This window comes from Stenella coeruleoalba (genome assembly GCF_951394435.1).
Source record: "Stenella coeruleoalba genome assembly, chromosome: 13".
NCBI classification, from domain to species: Eukaryota; Metazoa; Chordata; class Mammalia; order Artiodactyla; family Delphinidae; genus Stenella; species Stenella coeruleoalba.
Window position 1 is genome coordinate 70,468,264 of NC_137159.1, and position 20,902 is coordinate 70,489,165.

At 36.6% G+C, this 20,902-nt stretch overlaps 1 protein-coding gene across 9 annotated transcripts in view; it reads left to right on the forward strand.

Moving 5' to 3' along the window:
• Nucleotides 1-20,902, forward strand: part of DTNB (dystrobrevin beta) — a 242,703-nt gene that overhangs the window by 119,341 nt on the left and 102,460 nt on the right. For 7 of the 9 annotated variants that reach the window (XM_079941143.1, XM_079941139.1, XM_079941138.1 and 4 more), the window contains exon 9: nucleotides 655-779. In XM_079941143.1, the coding sequence (XP_079797269.1) occupies nucleotides 655-779 (125 nt within the window). Of the gene's footprint in view, nucleotides 1-654; nucleotides 780-1,254; nucleotides 1,323-3,978; nucleotides 4,794-20,902 lie in introns of those variants that run through there. The other 2 variants (XM_079941145.1, XM_079941146.1) reach the window with 2 other exon arrangements.

The window sequence follows — 20,902 nt, forward strand, 5'->3', positions numbered from 1 at the left end:
TTGTTCCACCTTCCCAGGAAATGTATTAGTATGCCGACTTATTTTTGTACCTTCAGCATATCATAATTTAGAGTCACAGATCTGATGCTGCCTGTGTATGTGAGTGCACTCATTTGTATCTGTATACATAGCCAGACCCTTAACACCAAATGTTCTGTTTCATGTTCATTTGGGGAATATTCTCTTAATATTTGGGGGGATGTGGGTTAGTCAGCTAATTTGCTAACATTCAAGAGCCGTGAGCTCTCAGCATTATCTTAACCTTTTAGTATTTTAGTCTAGCAAGAATTTCTGACTCTGATCAGGGAATTAACTATAACATCTTACCAGAATGACCCAGAAGCATCAAAAGAGGGAGTTCCTGCAAAGGGCACACAGAGATGTTCAAAAGGCAAGTTAACACTAACTGGATAGTGTGACTGCATAGTAGAAATGAGGGAGTTAGGACAGAAACGAAGGGCCACAAACGACCTTGAAACAACCCCTTGAAACAACCGTAGGTTCCTTTCTGCAAGGCTCAGTAGTGGTGACTGTAATGCAACTTAGTTTGTATTTGCAAAGATATTTTCTACAGCTCTCGTCACTTAGTTAAAATTCTGTTTCATTCTTTTGAAAATTCAATTCCTTATTTCCATATTTTCTACTTTGACACAGAAATCCCCTGCAAAGAAGCTGAGCCATGCAATTAGTAAATCCTTGGGGTGTGTACCCACCAGAGAACCTCCGCATCCTGTTTTTCCTGAACAACCAGAGAAACCACTTGACCTTGCAAATATAGTGTAAGTATATGATAGATGTGGATTATACTGAAATGGAAACCTTGCTGAATTCTTCTGGGTCAAAACCGAATGTCACCTAACATGAACATTTCACCCCTTCTGGTTTTTACTTTACTTTTGGGGATCTTAATACTTAAAGCTTTCAGCTCTTTAAATCACCATAAATATCTGCATGGAAACCTAGCTCCTGAGCCCTGAAGCCTAAGTTATGTAGCAGTCCCCTTTAATACGTTAAGAGTAATTAGTGTGCTGGGTTTAACAAGATTGTCTTTTGTTATTTGTGTTCTTCCCTTAAATCAGCAGTAGAGATCTTTTCTTCTTTACAACAGTTAATGACCATAGAGATTTTAAAAGTTAGTTTAGACCACATGGAAATGAAAATCAACCTAATTTGCTCTTTTTGTATTGAGAGAAAATTATGGAACCACAAGACTGAACTCTATAAATAAAACTAGTGTTTTATTTTTATTTTCAGTTAAATATTCTTGCTAAGGAAAAGAAAGCTGGAGGGGAACAAAAAAGCTAGAGAAATGAAGAGGAAAAGTAAGGAGGAGGAGAAACAATGAAGGATAAGATTCAGCTTTTAAACTGATTTCTTCCCTCTGAATTAAATAATGATATTAAGTATACTCTGCTAGATAAAGTTGGTAGGTTTTTGATTATTAGTCTTACTCAGGTATTTAGAAGTTTTTCTGTTGCAGTAGACATCAATTTTCTTTTACCTAGCTCAAATTACATAGTTTGATTAAATGAGCTCTTAGAGTTCTTGATCTTTTCTTTCTCTTTCGTTCAATAATTTTCAAAACTTTTATATTTATTAAAATAATACACACATATAGATTAAAAATTCAGTAATACAGAAAAAATACAACAATACGTATAACAAAACGCAGTACATCCTCCCCAGTTTCATTGTGCTTCGTTTGGGTTTTTAGATCTCCTAATGAATACCTCCATATCGCTAAATAATATATTCAGAGCACCATTTCTTGGCCTATCAGTTTTGGACATTATTGAATTCCTTCTGTGGTGTAAGGGACCAACCTCATTTATAACTCTACATATCAACCCACCTCATCTTTTCATAATTATATCACCATTTTAAAAATCAGTTACCTTTGTACTCTTGAATGTAATTTTTAAACTTCTATTTCTTGTAACTTCTTTTGACTTCTACTATGTAAACGAAGGAAGTTTTAACCTTCTGTCTGCTTCTCCCTTCGCCTCCTAACTTCTGTCATCTGTGCCATTACTTTTATCAAAGCCGATAATATTTCTGTTCTCTCCTATGATCATAACTAAGTCGTCTGAGGTTTATTAAGGGCTCAATCTAAAAGTTGAAAACCAAATAACAGCATTTTAAGTTAATTCCATTCATTACAAAGTCAAGCAGTGTGCTGTCATTCTGTGTACCCTTTGTTTAGTTCCAGTGTCACAATCCCTGTGCAGTTGTTCTCGTCAGAGTTCAGTGGGATCTTCTCTCTTATATACCACAGATTGCTCAAAAGTGTGCCTGTTGACTTTATAACTGGACTGACTTTCCTGTACTGTTTTTGTGGTTGTTTTTCCTTCAGTTTCCCATTGATTTCTTCTTCCTGGAGAAAAAATAGGCTTTTCTCCCACTGTGTTCCATAGTAGATTTTACTTATTTGTGTGTAATCCATTTTTTGGTTAAATTTGTTAACCTCTTCCCTTTTTGGTTAGTGTTTTTCATTTGAATTAAAACAAAACAAAACAAAACCCTTGCCTGCTCCAACATTGTAGTGATATTTCTCTCTCTTTTTAAGCTTTGAAGATGTCCTTTTTACATATGTCTTCAATTCATCTGGAACAAATTTTTGTGTGTGGTGTGATGTGGAATATCCAGTTTTCTCTCTCTCTCTGCATTTGAATAATAACTTGTCTCAATGCCATTTTTTGGATAATCCATCATTTCCCCACTTAACTACAATGCCACCATTGTCATAAATGAAGTTTGCAAATACGCACGGTCTGGTTTCTGGGCTCTTGATTCTGTTCCTTTGGTCAAAATTTCTATCACTGTGCCAATATCATGCTATCTTAATTACTGTAAGGGATTAAGTCATCTTTTTTAGGAGTGTCTTGTCTATTCTTTGCCCTTTGCTCTTTCATATAAATTTGAGAATCAGCTTATTGAGTCCCTCATAAAATTTTGTTGGAGTTTTGATCAGAGATTTATTGAATCTAAAGATCAAATTGGGAAGAACAGACATCTTTATAATATTAAGTCTTCCATTCCATGAATGTGTTATGTCTTTGCATTTATTTAAATATCCTTTTGTGCCATTTAGTAAAGCTTTATAATTTTTCCTCAGAAAGGTCTTGTACATGTTAAATTAATTCTTGTGTACTTCGCATGTGTTGCTGCTGTTGCAAATGGTGCCTTTTTTCTCTGCAGTTATTTTGAGATATAATTTACATGCAATAAAATGCTCCCACTTTAAGTGTACAATTCAGTGATTTTTGGCAAATGTGTACAGTCATGAAGATGGTATCTTTTTTGAATTATGTTTCTTAACAGTTTGTTGCTGGTGTTGGACACGCACGTTGCTTTTGTATTTTAATCCACTATGTAGTCTTCTTGTGTAACTTGTTCATAATTCTAGCGATTTGTACTCACATTCTTTTGGATTTTCTATAAATCATTATATCACCTGCAAATAATGATTGCCTTTTGTCTTGCCTCCCATTCTTTATGCTTTTAAATATACTCATGTTTTTTTCTTTTGGTTTTATTATGCCAGCTAGAGCCTCCAGTGCAATATTGAATGCAATGGTCTGATAGGCATTCTTGCATTATTACTAATACCAAAGAGAACACTTTCAGCATTCATTTTAGCATGTCTTTTGATGTTGGTTTTTTGTAGAAACTGTATCAGATAAAAGAGGTTCCCTTTTATTCCTAGTTTGCTAGTGCTTTCTTTTTGTCATGAATGATGTCAAATTTTATCAAAGACTTTCTGCATTGAGATGATAGCCTGAGTTTCTTTATTCTGTTAATAGAGTGAATTACATTAACTGTGTTTTAAACAACCCTACATTCCTGGAATAAACATAATTTGACCCTCCTTTTAATACACTGCTAGATTTCACTTGCTTATATTTTGTTTAGCTTTTTTCTATGTTTATGAGTTAAATTGTCCTGTAATTTCCCTTGATTTTTTTGTTTTGTTTTTAGGACAAAGTTTGCCCAGTTTGCTGTCTTCAAAAGGTTGAGGAGAATTCTCTCTTTTTATATTTTTGGGGGAGAGCTTGTTTAAGATTGGAATTATTTGCTCCTTGTATTTTTGGTAAAACTCACCAGTGAAGCTATCTGTGCCTTAAGCCTTCTTTGTGGGGAGATTTTTAACTATTAATTCCATTAATAGTTTAAAAAAAAAAGTCTTTTAAAAAAAGTATAAGACTATTTTCATTTTGTATTTCTTTTTGAGTCACTTTGGAACATTTTATAGATGTAGGAATTTGTCAATTCCATCTAATTTTCAAAGTTATTGGCACAAAGTTTATAATATTTATCTATAGTATCTGTGCTAACATCTTTTTCATTCCTACTCTCACATATTTATAGTTTTTTCCTTTTTTTTTTTTCCTTGAAAAATCTTGCCATAGGCTTGTCCAATGTGTTAGGCTTTTAGAGGACCAACTTTTGGTTTTGACGATTCTTTTATTGTATGTATTGTATTTTAAAATTTTCATTTATTTCCATCCTTTATTATTTCTTTTGTTAAATCTTCTTTGGGTTTATTTTGCTACTCTTTTTCTAACTTATTTAAAGATATGGTTAGCTTACTCATTTCAGGTTTTTTCCCCCAAATTTAAGGATTTAAGGCTATAAATTTCTCTAAGCACTACCTGAGTAATGTCCACGTTTTGTTATGTAATTTTTTTATTGTTTAATTCTAAATATTTTCTAAGTTCTGTTATTTCTTCTTTGAGAAGTATACTTTCTTAATTTCCAAAAAAAATGAGGGTTTTCTAGTTACCTTTTTGTTATTAATTTCTAATTTAATTTCATTTTGGTCTGAAAAATGTTCTGTATTATTCAATTCTTTCAAATTTGTTGAGACATACTTATTATCTAGTATATGATCAAGTTTTTATTATGTTCCAAGTAAACTTGAAAACGTTTATTCTATGCTTGTTGGGTACAGAGTTTATAGTAAATGAATGTATGTCAATTAAGTCAAATTTGTTAACCATGTTACTCAAATCTTCTACAGCCTTACTTACTTGTTCAAAATTATACATATTTCACTAGGAAGTTAAAAATTTATTCTTAAGTTGTGACTTCCTTTATTCCTAATAATTCTATTTGTTCTCTAGTATATTTTATCTGCTAGTCACACCTTTTAAGATTTTTTGCTAGGTATGTACCCGGTATAACTTTTCCCATCCTTTTTCTTTCAATTTTTCTGTGTCCTTAGGTTTTCAGTATGTTTCTTATAAATTGTAAGCTGGATTTTAAGGGTGACATCCCACTCTAGTCACCCTTTCCCCCACGAGTAACCATTCTAATGTGCTTATTGTATATCCTTTGATTACAATAAGGAACAATCCTGTTCTTGAAAACTAGGTATTGTTTTCTATGTCTTTTTTTAAAGTTTACACAAGTGGTATGTGAACCATGTTTTGCCTATCCATTCTCCCTGGGATGGACACCCGGGTTGCCTTCAGATCTCTGCCTCCACATATAATGCTGCAGTAAATGCCTCAGATGTTCCCCAAATGGAACTGGGTAAGAATTTCTTTACAACTAGAATACAGTTGTTAGGTGAAGGATTATGTACATCTTGACCAGAAGAAGTGTGTTGGGGAATCCAGTAGTTCAGTGTAGACTTTCAGTTAATCTCTCCATTTTAATTCATACCACACCTCTCCCTGGTGTGCCTGAGTTTGAAGACTTTCTGGTCAGTTTCACTAGCAGGTAACCTCTAGTTTCTTACCAGCCCAGAAAAAAAGTAGTCATCTGACTGTGTGCTGCTGGGGAGTCCGGTGGAGGAGGTGGATGTGTTCTGCGTCACAGGCAGACTTTCAACTAATCCCCCTCTTTCTATTGCAGCCCCTCACTTCTCTTTCAGAGCCACCAGGCATCTTTAATTGCTGAGCATTCATGGTCATCTGTGTTTCCACTTCCCTTGTCTCAGGATGAACTTGACCTCAGATTTCTTCTCTGTATATTAAAAAAGCCTCCCCATTTCTAGTTTCTGTTAGTAAGGAATTCAGTGTAGGATTGAGAGCTAAGAATTGAAACCTCATTTTTTCTTTATTGACTCTTATCATTTTATTGTATTTACCTCAGATCTTTTTTTTTTTTTTTTTTTTTTGCGGTACGCGGGCCTCTCACTGTTGTGGCCTCTCCCATTGCAGAGCACAGGCTCCGGACGCACAGGCTCAGCGATCATGGCTCACGGGCCCAGCCACTCTGTGGCATGTGGGATCTTCCCGGACTGGGGCACGAACCCGTGTCCCCTGCATCAGCAGGCGGACTCTCAACCACTGCGCCATCAGGGAAGCCCCTCAGATCTTTTTTTAAAAAAATAAATAAAACATAGTAGATAATGTTGTGGCTTCCTATGTCCTTCCTAATCCCATTACCGTTTCTCTCTCCCAAAGAGTAGCCACTAACATTTATTTGGTATCTATCATTCTGTACATGTTTTTATACTTTTGCTAGATGTATATGCATCTTAAAATCACATATTTTAAAACTTTATATAAATGGTCGTGCTCTGCATAGTCTTCTGTAAGCTTACTACTTTATAAATATTGGGTGGGCCAAAAGGTTCATTTGGTTTTCTCCATAAGATGGCTCTAGTAGCACTTAGTTGTCTTTAACTTCATTTGAAACAATTTTGTTAGATTGTATGTGACAGCTGTCATATCAATGTGCCTTTAAAAAATGATTTATCAAAGTCGGTGAATTTTTGTGTAGCCATTTTAATATTGAAGATGGAAGAAAAAAAGCAACATTTTTGGCATATTATGCTTTATTATTTCAAGAAAGGTAAAAACACAACTGAAACTCACAAAAAGATTTGTGCAAGTGTACGGAGAAGGTGCTGTGACTGATCAAACATGTCAAAAGTGGTTTGCGAAGTGTCGTGCTGGAGATTTCTCACTGGACAATGCTCCACGGTTGGGTAGACCAGTTGAAGTTGAAGTTTCTGGCTCTACCATCTTAACACGAGGCCTCACTGGTCACTGCAGCTGGGGAAGAGAGCATGTGGGGACCTCACATCAGTTCTTCTGTGCTTTGGTGACACGTGTCATTTCCTTCACAACTGTACTAACTTCAAGAATAGATCACCTTCCGTGTACCTAGGAAGGAGAGGAGAACCAGATATTGTTCAGCTGTAGTAATGTATACCATAAGTGTATTCAACTTTACTAGATATTTCCAGACTAGGTGTAACCTAGAACTCAAATTTTATAGTTCAGGTATTTATTAATCTAAATTATTCCCAAGCCATGTAGATAGTCAGTAGACCACTCAGAAAATGCAGTGATAGCTTCCCTTTTGTATTCTGATGAAACTTTGAGTAATTAATCCTATTTGGATTGACTAGACAACTTTTAAAGTCGCATTCAACTTCGAGGTTCTATGTTTAACAGATTTTTTTTAATGTATATATTCACATACCAGTGGTTCCCAAACCTGGCTGATACCAGGGTCACTAAGCTTTTAAAAGTATAGAATACTAGATTACTTCCGTTCTCGGTCAACTGAATCATTATTCTGGGGGTGGCCTGGAATCTACCTTTTGAAAAAGTTTCCTTGTGAATCCGATCAGATTATGGAACCACCTCATTAGAACATAAATGGTTTTAGCTATATGAACAACAAGCTAAGAATTCACTATTAATCATCCAAAAATGCATATAGAGCACAACTGAAATATAAATATGTGAACAGCAATTCTTAATGCTTGCTGAAATTTAAATTTTCCATTCATTCAGCAAATATTTATTAAGGATCTTCCAGGTATTATGCAAGGTCCAAACAGTATTCACACAGTACTTTGCTTACAATGCAAATAGGTTTGAGTGACAGTGAAGAAGCCAGTTTTATAAAGTACAGTGTTTTCAGCTGGCTTCCTTAGGAAAAAGTTACAAGTATAGATGAGAAAATTGTGAGGAGTGGGCCACTACATTTCTTAATCATGATCAGGAAAAAGAAAAAGATTGCTGTTTTGCACTTAGAGATGAAGGTAGCTCCTACATTTGAATGCCTAAAGTCAGCAAAATATTTCATTTAGATAGGATCATGATTGTTTTAATCATTGTTTCACTATATTAATTTAGAAGGGCCCTCTTTTGGTTGGACAAAAAATAGACAACATTCTTGTACTTCAGGTGTCCTTACACATTGCAGGTATTATTTTCAGACACTTAAAGTTGCTTTTATTTGTTTTATTAAAATCAGTAATCCTGATTTGGATGAATGCCATCTACCAAGGAGGTTGAGAGTTGGGAATAGGGACTGGATGACCAATGTACTTGATTGAACTAGGCCACTAATTAAACACTTTTTAAGTAGGCTCACCCTTTATAGTTATTTCTTACATAGCATGCTTATTTGCTCACAGATTTTCAAAAAAAAGGGAGCATGCTACAATGTGTATATCTGTGACCATTTCAAGCTTGATCTTTCTCAGAGTAGAGAATAAAGTTTCTTACTGAAGTTTTAGTTTAATGGTCAAACTTGTTAATTTTTTTCTTTCTGTTTCTGGCTTCTATTTCGTATTTAAAATTAATATTCTCCCTTCAAGATTATAAAAATACCTCTGTCAATAAATTTCTTATTTCTGTATTTTTTCCTTTGTTGTTGTTGTCAGATATGAGCTAGGAATTTAAGTTTTTTTTTGATATGTCTTGGTGTGGATCTCTTTAGGTTCATCATGTTTGGGACTCTGTGCTTCTTGGACCTAGGTACTCTCCCCACGTTAGGGAAGTGTTTGTTTTTTTTTTTAGCATCTTTATTGGAGTATAATTGCTTTACAGTGGTGTGTTAGTTTCTGCTTTATAACAAAATGAGTCAGTTATATATATACATATGTTCCCATATCTTTTCCCTCTTGCGTCTCCCTCCCTCCCACCCTTCCTATCCCACACCTCTAGGTGGTCACAAAGCACCGAGCTGATCTCCCTGTGCTATGCGGCTGCTTCCCACTAGCTATCTACCTTACGTTTGGTAGTGTATATATGTCCATGCCTCTCTCTCGCTTTGTCACAGCTTACCCTTCCCCCTCCCCATATCCTCAAGTCCATTCTCTAGTAGGTCTGTGTCTTTATTCCTGTCTTACCCCTAGGTTCTTCGTGACATCTTTTTTTTTTCCCTTAAATTCCATATATATGTGTTAGCATACGGTATTTGTCTCTCTCTTTCTGACTTACTTCACTCTGTATGACAGACTCTACGTCTATCCACCTCATTACAAATAGCTCAATTTCGTTTCTTTTTATGGCTGAGTAATATTCCATTGTATATATGTGCCACATCTTCTTTATCCATTCATCCGATGATGGACACTTAGGTTGTTTCCATCTCCAGGCTATTGTAAATAGAGCTGCAATGAACATTTTGGTATATGACTCCTTTTGAATTATGGTTTTCTCAGGGTATATGCCCAGTAGTGGGATTGCTGGGTCATATGGTAGTTCTATTTGTAGTTTTCTAAGGAACCTCCATACTGTTCTCCACAGTGGCTGTATCAATTTACATTCCCACCAACAGTGCAAGAGGGTTTCCTTTTCTCCACACCCTCTCCAGCATTTATTGTTTCTAGATTTTTTGATGATGGCCATTCTGACTGGTGTGAGATGATATCTCATTGTAGTTTTGATTTGCATTTCTCTAATGATTAGTGATGTTGAGCATTCTTTCATGTGTTTGTTGGCAGCCTGTATATCTTCTTTGGAGAAATGTCTATTTAGATCTTCTGCCCATTTTTGGATTGGGTTGTTTGTTTTTTTGTTATTAAGCTGCATGAGCTGCTTATAAATTTTGGAGATTAATCCTTTGTCAGTTGCTTCATTTGCAAATCTTTTCTCCCATTCTGAGGGTTGTCTTTTGGTCTTGTTTATGGTTTCCTTTGCTGTGCAAAAGCTTTTAAGTTTCATTAGGTCCCATTTGTTTAGTTTTGTTTTTATTTCCATTTCTCTAGGAGGTGGGTCAAAAAGGATCTCGCTGCGATTTGTGTCATAGAGTGTCCTGCCTATGTTTTCCTCTAAGAGTTTGATAGTTTCTGGCCTTACATTTAGGTCTTTAATCCATTTTGATCTTATTTTTGGGTACAGTGTTAGTGAGTGATCTAATCTCATACTTTTACATGTACCTGTTCAGTTTTCCCAGCACCACTTATTGAAGAGGCTGTCCTTTCTCCACTGTACATTCCTGCATCCTTTATCAAAGATAAGGTGACCATATGTGCGTGGGTTTATCTCTGGGCTTTCTATCCTGTTCCATTGATCTATCTTTCTGTTTTTGTGCCAGTACCATACTGTCTTGATTACTGTAGCTTTGTAGTATAGTCTGAAGTCAGGGAGCCTGATTCCTCCAGCTCCATTTTTCGTTCTCAAGATTGCTTTGGCTATTTGGGGTCTTTTGGGTTTCCATACAAATTGTGAAATTTTTTGTTCTAGTTCTGTGAAAAATGCCACTGGTAGTTTGATAGGGATTGCATTGAATCTGTAGATTGCTTTGGGTAGTAATGTTATTTTCACAATGTTGATTCTTCCAATGCAAGAACATGGTATATCTCTCCATCTATTTGTATCATCTTTAATTTCTTTCATCAGTGTCTTATAATTTTCGGCATACAGGTCTTTTGTCTCCAAGGGTAGGTATACTCCTAGACATTTCATTCTTTTTGTTGCAGTGGTAAATGGGAGTGTTTTCTTAATTTCACTTTCAGATTTTTCATCATTAGTGTATAGGAATGCAAGAGATTTCTATGTATTAATTTTGTATCCTGCTGCTTTACCAAATTCATTGATTAGCTCTAGTAGTTTTCTGGTAGCATCTTTAGGATTCTCTATGTATAGTATCATGTCATCTGCAAACAGTGACAACTTTACTTCTTCTTTTCCGATTTGGATTCCTTTTATTTCTTTTTCTTCCCTGATTGCTGTGGCTAAAACTGCCAAAACTATGTTGAATAACGGTGGTGAGAGTGGGCAACCTTGTCTTGTTCCTGATCTTAGTGCAAATGGTTACAGTTTTTCACCATTGGGGATGATGTTGGCTGTGGGTTTGTCATATATGGCCTTTATTATGTTGAGGAAAGTACCCTCTATGCCTACTTTCTGGAGGGTTTTTATCATAAATGGGTGTTGAATTTTGTTGAAAGCTTTCTCTGCATCTATTGAGATGATCATATGGTTTTTCTCCTTCAGTTTGTTTATATGGTGTATCACATTGATTGATTTGCATATGTTGAAGAATCCTTGCATTCTTGTGATAAACCCCACTTGATCATGGTGTATGATCCTTTTAATGTGCTGTTGGATTCTGTTTGCTAGTATTTTGTTGAGGATTTTTGCATCTCTCAGTGATATTGGCCTGTAGTTTTCTTTTTTGTGACATCTTTGTCTGGTTTTGGTATCAGGGTGATGGTGGCCTGGTGGAATGAGTTTGGGAGTGTTCCTCCCTCTGCTATATTTTGGGAGAGTTTGAAAAGGATAGGTGTTAGCGCTTCTCTAAATGTTGGACAGAATTCGCCTGTGAAGCCATCTGGTCCTGGGCATTTGTTTGTTGGAAGATTTTTAATCACAGTTGCAATTTCAGTGCTTGTGATTGGTCTGTTCATATTTTCTATTTCTTCCTGGTTCAGTCTTGGAAGGTTGTGCATTTCTAAGAATTTGTCCATTTCTTCCAGGTTGTCCATTTTATTGGCATATAGTTGCTTGTAGTAATCTCTCGTGATCCTTTGTATTTCTGCAGTGTCAGTTATTACTTCTCCTATTTCTTTTCTAATTCTATCGATTTGAGTCTTCTCCCTTTTTGTCTTGATGAGTCTGGCTAATGGTTTATCCATTTTGTTTATCTTCTCAAAGAACCAGCTTTTAGTTTTATTGATCTTTGCTATCATTTCCTTCATTTATTTTTCATTTATTTCTGATCTTATCTTTATTATTTCTTTCCTTCTGCTAACTTTGGGGTTTTTTTGTTTTTCTTTCTCTAATTGCTTTAGGTGTAAGGTTAGGTTGTTTAGTTGAGGTGTTTCTGGTTTCTTAAGGTAGGATTGTTTGGCTATAAACTTCCCTTTAGAACTGCTTTTGCTGCATCCCATAGGTTTTGGGTCATCGTGTTTTCCTTTTCATTTGTTTCTAGGTATTTTTTGATTTCCTCTTTGATTTATTTTGATTATTAAGTAGTGTATTGTTTAGACTGCATGTGTTTGTATTTTTTACAATTTTTTCCTGTAATTGATATCTAGTCTCATAGCCTATGGTCGGAAAAGATACTTGATACGATTTCAGTTTTCTTAAATTTACCAAAGCTTGATTTGTGACCCAAGATATGATCTGTCCTGGAGAATGTTCCATGTGCACTTGAGAAGAATGTGTATTCTACTGTTTTTGGATGGAAAGTCCTATAAATATCAATTAAGTCCATCTTGTTTAATGTATCATTTAAAGCGTGTGTTTCTTTATTTATTTTCTGTTTGGATGATCTGTCCATTGGTGAAAGTGGGGTGTTAAAGTCCCCTACTAAGATTCTGTCTCTGTCGATTTCCCCTTTTATGGCTGTTGTATTTGCCTTATGTATTGAGGTGCTCCTATGTTGGGTGCATAAGTATTTACAATTGTTTTATCTTCTTTGGATTGATCCCTTGATCATAATGTAGTGTCCTTCTTTGTCTCTTGTAATAGTCTTTGTTTTAAAGTCGATTTTGTCTGATATGAGAATTGCTACTTCAGCTTTCTTTTGATTTCCATTTGCATGGAATATTTTTCCATCCCCTCACTTTCAGTCTGTATGTGTCCCTAGGTCTGAAGTGGGTCTCTTGTAGACAGCATATATACGGGTCTTGTTTTTGTATCCATTCAGCCAGTCTGTTTCTTTTGGTTGGAGCATTTAATCCATTTAAATTTAAGGTAATTATCGGTAGGTATGTTTCTATTACCATTTTCTTAATTGTTTTAGGTTTGTTATTGTAGGTCTTTTCCTTCTCTTGTGTTTCCTGCCTAGAGAAGTTCCTTTAGCATTTGTTGTAAAGCTGATTTGGTGGTGATGAATTCTGTTAGCTTTTGCTTGTCTGTAAAGGTTTTAGTTTCTCTGTCAAATCTGAATGAGATCCTTGCTGGGTAGAGTAATCTTGGTTGCAGGCTTTTCTCCTTCATCACTTCAAATATGTCCTGCCACTCCCTTCTGGCTTGCAGAGTTTCTGCTGAAAGATCAGCTGTTAACCTTATGGGGATTCCCTTGTATGTTATTTCTTGTTTTTTCCTTGCTGCTTTTAATATTTTTTCTTTGTATTTAATTTTTGTTAGTTTGATTAATATGTGTCTTGTTGTGTTTCTCCTTGGATTTATCCTGTATGGGACTCTCTGTGCTTCCTGGACTTGATTAACTATTTCCTTTCCCATATTAGGGAAGTTTTCAACTATAATCTCTTCAAATATTTTCCCAGTCCCTTTCTTTTTCTCTTCTTCTTCTGGGACCCCTGTAATTCGAATGTTGGTGCGTTTAATGTTGTCCCAGAGATCTCTGAGACTGTTCTCAATTCTTTTCATTCTTTTTCTTTATTCTGCTCTGCAGTAGTTATTTCCATTATTTTATCTTCCAGGTCACTTATCCGTTCTTTTGCCTCAGTTATTCTGCTATTGATCCCTTCTAGAGAAGTTTTAATTTCAATTATTGTGTTGTTCACCACTGTTTGTTTGCTCTTTAGTTCTTCTAGGTCCTTGTTAAATGTTTCTTGTATTTTCTCCATTCTATTTCCAAGATTTTGGATCATCTTTACTATCATTATTCTGAATTCTTTTTCAGGTAGACTGCCTATTTCCTCTTCATTTGTTAGGTCTGGTGTGTTTTTGCCTTGCTCCTTCATCTACTGTGTGTTTCTCTGTCTTCTCATTTGCTTAACTTACTGTGTTTGGGGTCTCCTTTTTGCAGGCTGCAGGTTTGTAGTTCCCATTGTGTTTGCTGTCTGTTCCCAGTGGCTAAGGTTGGTTCAGTGGGTTGTGTAGGCTTCCTGGTGGAAGGGACTAGTGCCTATTTTCTGATGGATGAGGCTGGATCTTGTTTTTCTGGTGGGCAGGTCCACGTCTGGCGCTGTGTTTTGGGGTGTCTGTGGCCTTATTATGATTTTAGGCAGCCTCTCTGCTAATGGGTGGGGTTGTGTTCCTGTCTTGCTAGTTGTTTGGCATGAGGTGTCCAGCACTGTAGCTTGATGGTCGTTGAGTGGAGCTGGGTCTTGGCGCTGAGATGGAGATCTCTGGGAGGTTTTTGCCATTTGATATTATGCGGAGCTGGGAGGTCTCTTGTGGACCAGTGTCCTGAAGTTGGCTCTCCCACCTCAGAGGCACAGCCGTGCCACCTGACTGGCGCACGAAGAGCCTTCGGTCTTTCACGTCAAAGACTGAACTTGATAAGATTCAACCAATGCCAGCAGAAGACAGATGATGGCTGAGGCCAAGTTGTCACCCTCTTACCTCATGTCCAAGACCACCATTTTTTTAGCTGCACCCCCAAAGAAACGTACAGCAGGGAAGTTGAGACCCAGGTGTCCACTTGCAAGAGTCAGCAGAAGCTCTGGAGTGGCTAGATTGTGGACCACAAACCGTGGGTCCGAAGTCAACACGGGAAATGTTCACACACGCATGTAAAAGGGTCTCCCGCACTCTCGTCCAGGCTAATACCCTTTCCTTTTCCTAATCTTGTGTTTACAAAGTCGTTTGGCAAGGCTTTCAGTAGAGTGCAAATACTCCTAAGAGATTAGACTCCCCCAAAACAAAACAAAAACTGATTGCAGACCACTGACACCTGCACTTCAGGAACAGCAATGTCAGCGGAACACGGAAGTTACGGAGTTTTTTAGCAGAGAGACCAAAAAAAAAAAAAAAAATCAGCTAGTTCCAGGAAAATCAACCAAGCAAAAGGTTAAGAAGCAGAGAACTATCGAACCTGGTGCTTTGGTAACAAGGGTGACTTCTAAAGTAACTCTCCTAACAACACAGCCCTTTCGCCGCCTTCGCTCAGCTGACGCGCGAGAGCGGCCAACATAATTTAAAAACCTTAGGTTTTACCATTAAATGCCTAGAAGTAAAATTAAAACTCCAGTGGAAATTTGGGACAGGAATTGCAATTAAGTATATTTTAATGTTAATTCCTTACGTTTCATTGTTGGCATAGGGTAGAGATACTCAGATGCTCACAAATTTGAGATTCAAGTTTTGATATTTATTGAACACCCACAGTGTTCCGAGCCCTTTGTTCACCTCTTCCGTGTATGTTATTTCATTTAACCCTCACAGCAACGTTTGTAGTATACATAGCATTCACCTGTTATATATCAGGGAACAGGATCGGGGAGGTTGCTTGACCTGCCCAAGATCACACAGCTACAAAGTGCTGGAGTTGGGACCAGAGTCTGGGACTCCTCACTCCATGCCAAGCCTTCTTTCCTGGTTTCCTAACGTGCTGACCCAGTAAGAAATTGTTATTGTAGAAACATATGGTAATCAAACCATTGTTTGAACCCTGTGGTTAAGTTTAGAATCAAGGGCGAACACCGAATAGCTGTAACTTGGTTGGTTGAAAAATATAAGGGAGGCAGTGTGATGTGACAGAAGAAAAACTAGATTGAAAATCAAGAGACATCAGTTTACTTTTCTGTAAAATGGTGGTAATAAAACTCATCTTAATTATCTCAGGATATTGTTTAAGGATAATGTATCTGAAAGTGCTTGTAAGAGGTTAGGATGTTATAAATACTATATTCTAAACTTTTAAAGTCTTTTCCTCAGAATAAAGTAAAGCATGTCATAAAAATGTACACTCCACAAAGGCTGGGACTGTGTTGTTTGTTCTTCACTGAGTTCTCAGTGCCTAAAACAGTGCCTGGGACATGGTAGGCATTTAATACGTATTGAATTAATGAATGACACTAAACATGATTTATATAAACAGACACCTACCCCATCCCCCTTCTTCTGTTTGTTTGTTTTTCCTTCAGTAAATAATATAGGTCACATACCTACAGTACCTAAGGCTTCCACCAGATGTCAGGCATATTTCCTCCACTGAGCCATTGTATTTCTTTTCTGGTGAGTTGAGAATATTATGTAAACAACGTTTTTCAAATAAACCTCGAAAGAAAAAAAAAACAGTTTACTTATCATCAACACTGTAGCAAGTTTCCTTCTAAGTCTTTGAGAGAAATTAGTTGTTTCTTTTGGTCAAAACATTTTTGTGAAACTTCTGACCCTTAAAGAGTCTGATAAACTTTCTGCTAGCCTAATTCAAGCAGTTTGCTGGTGCTTAGGATCTAATTATCTGACCGCATAATTTTTTTTTTCTTAAATTTATTTTATTTATTTTCTTTTGGGCTGTGTTGGGTCTTCGTTGCTGTGCGTGGGCTTTCTCTAGTTGTGGCGAGCGGGGGCTACTCTTCATTGCGGTGCACAGGCTTCTCATTGCAGTGGCTTCTCTTGTTGTGGAGCATGGGCTCTAGGCACGCGGGCTCAGTAGTTATGGCTCACGGCCTCTAAAGCGCAGACTCAGTAGTTGTGGCACACGGGCTTTGTTGCTCCGTGGCATGTGGGATCTTCCTGAACCAGGGCTCGAACCTGTGTCCCATGCATTGGCAGGCGGATTCTTAACCACTGCACCACCAGGGAGGCCCTAACCTCATAATTCTTATATCAGATTTCTTTAATTAGCAATTCATCACCATTACATTTCAGTTTATGGTTTATTTATTTATTTCTGATGTCAGCTCAGTATATTTGTTCCTCTGAATTCCAGCAAGGAAGAGCATGACTGGTATCCCCCTCGATACACCTGCGGCTGATCTGTTCTCTTAAACAGCGGTTATTGCAGCCCACAGGCTAAATCCAGCCTGTCACCTGTTTTTGTCTGGCCCATGACCTAAGAATGATTTTTTTATATTTTTGAATGGTTGAAGAGAAATAAACAGGAGAATAATATTTTGTGAAAGTTATATGAAATTCACATTTCAGTGTCCATAAGTAAACGTTTATTGGGACACAGCCATGCTAATTCCTTTACGTATTGTCTATGGCTGCTTTTGGGCTACAATGGCAAAATTGAGTCTTTGTGACTGAAATCGTATGACCCTCAAAGCCTAAAATATTTATTATCTGGCTCTTCACAGAAAAGTTTGCCAATCCCTACTCTTAAAAAAGAGTTGATAAAAACTGCAAATTTAGGGCACTGTGTGCTTCTTGGTATTCATTTTTCTGAATGATCATCATATTCTTTGGTTTGATGGTCCAGGTTTTTTTGTGTGTGTGTTTTTTTTTTTCCCACCCAAGCTTAAAGGTTAATTTGGTAACTTCTTCTGTTAAAACATTTGGTTAAAGTTTGTTACTTAGAAACCAGACTACCTTCTTCCTGTTTCTCTGGCAGCATGTGCCTATATACATGTGTAGCATGTTTGAACAGCTAAACTAACCAGTTTCCTCCACACCTTGTATCAAAACAGAATTAACCTAGACAATTAAAAAACTGTTAAATTATAAAAGTATAATTAAAATGACACTTCAGTATGGCTCTTAATTGTCCTATTTTAACTACTCTTCTGTTTAATACTGACTTAGACTATACATATGCACTACCTTGATTTAATCAAGCCATATCTGTCCTCTTTGTTGTTTTTCTATACCAAGACATAGTTTATTTTTTTTTGTTTTTTGAACTTTAGACAACTATGCTTTAAACATCTGGTGCTTTCAGTGTTTGTGAACTTTTTAGTATAACGCAAAAATTCTGCCAGTTTTGTTCTTATTCATGATGACTTTAAGTAGATCAGTAGGAATTCACCAGACCAGGAATAATCTAAGACCATTTGTAACCCTATGAGAAAACAGGTCTAACTTCTTGTTTATGTTGTTTAGTTATTTAAGCACATATTTCTGACACTTCTTTCAAATGATGGAGGAATTTGGAATTTGAAATGACTTTTGTGACAAGGGTACTTCTGGCTAATTGTCCTGTGGCAAACCAAACGCCTTATTGTTTGCACCTTTTTTATGAGCCAGATTTGTTTTTTTTTCAATGAGAGTTATTAACTGCTTTTACTATATTCCAAAATAAATTGTTATAGAATTTATGATATTGATAAGTTGATCTGGAGTGAAGTCACTGTCTTCCACAAGTATTTACTGAATGTGAATTGTGAGTGGGGCTCTGTGGGTGCTGAGAAGAGTCTTATTTGAGGAAACCAGCAAGATGATACTTTTCTCTTAGATTCCTAGGTGAATCTGATGTTCTAGTCACTTGAAAGGAGTATCAGATTCATTCTGGTCTCCTGAGGCTGAACCTATTTGGAAGGTTATAATTTTGAGCTATTTCCAACAGGCAAGTCATACTTTGGCTCTTAGATCATAGCTCATCTGGTATTAATTCTGTCTTGCGTTTTGCCGTAATGATTTTCAAAAACCTAGGCATGGTGACACGGTCTGCTCACTAGTGGGCCATCAGATATCTAACATTTCAGGTTTATCTAATTTGACCGTTTGAGAAAAGAAAAGCTGCTTTTTATTCTATTTAGATAACCTAGAATGTGAAGGCTCTTATTTTGCTGAGATGATTTTGAAAACCTAGCAGCTGAGGAACACAGGATTCTCTTAGCGCCTTGAGCTTCACTCATTTCTGGTTTGGGTGTTGTCTGTTTGGCTCCATTTCAGGCTAAAGGTCCCAGATAATCATTCTCTTCTGGGCTTTGAGTAGCTGGCCCGGGAAGTGTACCTCTCCAAAAAAGAAGGAGGGAGCACAGAGGGCACTGGTACCAAGGGTGATGCATCATGTGAGATAGTCCTAGGAATAGGATAAGATTTTTGCCTCAACTTCTGTGTGTGTGTGTGTGTGTGTGTGTGTGTGTGTGTGTGTGCGCGTGTGGGACGGGAGAACTTGCATATACTCAGAAACCCACACATGAGTGTATATGTGCGGTTCCTCTGTGTGTGTGTGATGGAGAGGCATGGTCATGTGAACAGCAAATGTGGTGATGGACTATGATGCAGTAAGGAGAAATAGCATTATTTAATACAACCATACTCAAGGTTTAATCCTACGAGGATAATTATTTATAAGTGGTTGTGACTTTGATCTGCTCAGTTTCACCCGCCCCTTGGGATTTTTCTCACTCTGTTTAGCACTGTACTGCCATAAAACAGTCTGCTTTTAAACTCTAAATCTAGCATTGCCCAAACACCATCCCTTGGTTTTCTTTCTTTGTTTTTAATTGTGGTAAAATACACATAACATAAAATTTACCATCTTAACCATTTTTAAGTGCACAGTTCAGTAGTGTTAAGTATATTTACATTGTTGTGAAACAGATCTCCAGAGCTTTTTCAACTTGCAAATCGAAAACAATATATCCATTAAACATCAACTCCTCTTTACCAGGATCCTCTGGTAACCACCATTCTACTTCCTCTTTCTATGAATTTGAGTACCTAAGAAACCTCATATGAGTAGAATCATATATTATTTGTCTTTATGTGACTGTCTTATTTCATATAGCATAATGTCCTCATGGTTCATCTATGTTCTAACACGTGTCAGGATTTCCTTCCTTTTTAAGGCTGAAGAATATTCCATTGTATGTATATACCACATTTTGTTTGTCCATTCCTTTGCCAACAGACATTTGGGTTGTTTCCACCTTTTGGCTCTTCTGAATAATGCTATGAAGATGGGTGTACAAATATGTCTTTGAGATCCTGCTTTTAATTCTTTGGGTTATATTCCCAGAGGTTGGATTGCTAGATGATATGGTAGTTCTATTTTTAGTTTTTGAGGAACCTCCATACTGTTTTCCATAGTGGTTGCACCATTTTACAATCCCATGAACAAAGTATAAGGGTTCCAGTTTCTCCACATCCTTACCAACACTTGTTATTTTCTGTTTTGTTTTGTTTATAAGTTACCCTAATGGGTATGAGGTAATAGAACATTGTGGTTTTGATTTGTCTTTTTTTTTAAAACAGTTTTATTGAGGCATAATTTACACGTCATAAAATTCACCCACTGTTACAGTTAAATGAGTTTTCTAAATGTATGTTGTTTTGCACCTATCACCACCATCCAGTTTTAGAACTTTTTCATCATCCAAAAAAGTTCCCTTGTATCCCAGCTCCCACCTATAGCCCCAAGGCAACCACTGATATACATCCTGTTTCTATAGTTTTGCCTTTTCTAGAAATTTTGTATCAACAGAATCATATGTAGTTTTTTGTTTCTGGCTTCTTTCACTTAACATAATATTTTTGAGGCTTATCCATGTTGTAGCAAGTATCAGTAGTTTATGCCTTCTCAATGCTGAAAATATCCCATTATATGAATACCACATTTTGTTTATCCGTCACCTGTTGATGGACACTTGGCTCATTTACAGTTTTTGACTATTATGAATAATCCTGCTATGAACATCTTTGTCTTTGTGTGGACATATGTTTTCACATGTCTCTCAGGTAGATACCTAGGAGTAGAACTGCTGGGTCATGCAGGGTAACAGTATACTTAACATTTTAAGAAACTGCTGAACTGTTTCTTGAAAGTGACTGTACCTTTTAGAATCCCACCAGCAATACATGAGAGCTCCAGTTTCTCCGCATTCTCACCAGTGCACTGGGTATATTGTCAGTCTTTTGTATTTATAGCCATCCTAGCTAGTGAGTAGTGGTACCTTATTGTAGTTTTAATTTGCATTTCCCCAGTGACTAATAAACCATTCATATATCTTCTTTCTATAATTGTCTATGTATATCTTTCACCATTTTAGGGAAGTTTTAGATTTAGAGAAATGTAGCTAAGATAGGACAGAGAGTTCCCGTATACCCTGCACTCAGTTCCCCTGTTGTTAACATTTTACAGATGAACCAATATTGATATTGTTATTAACTGA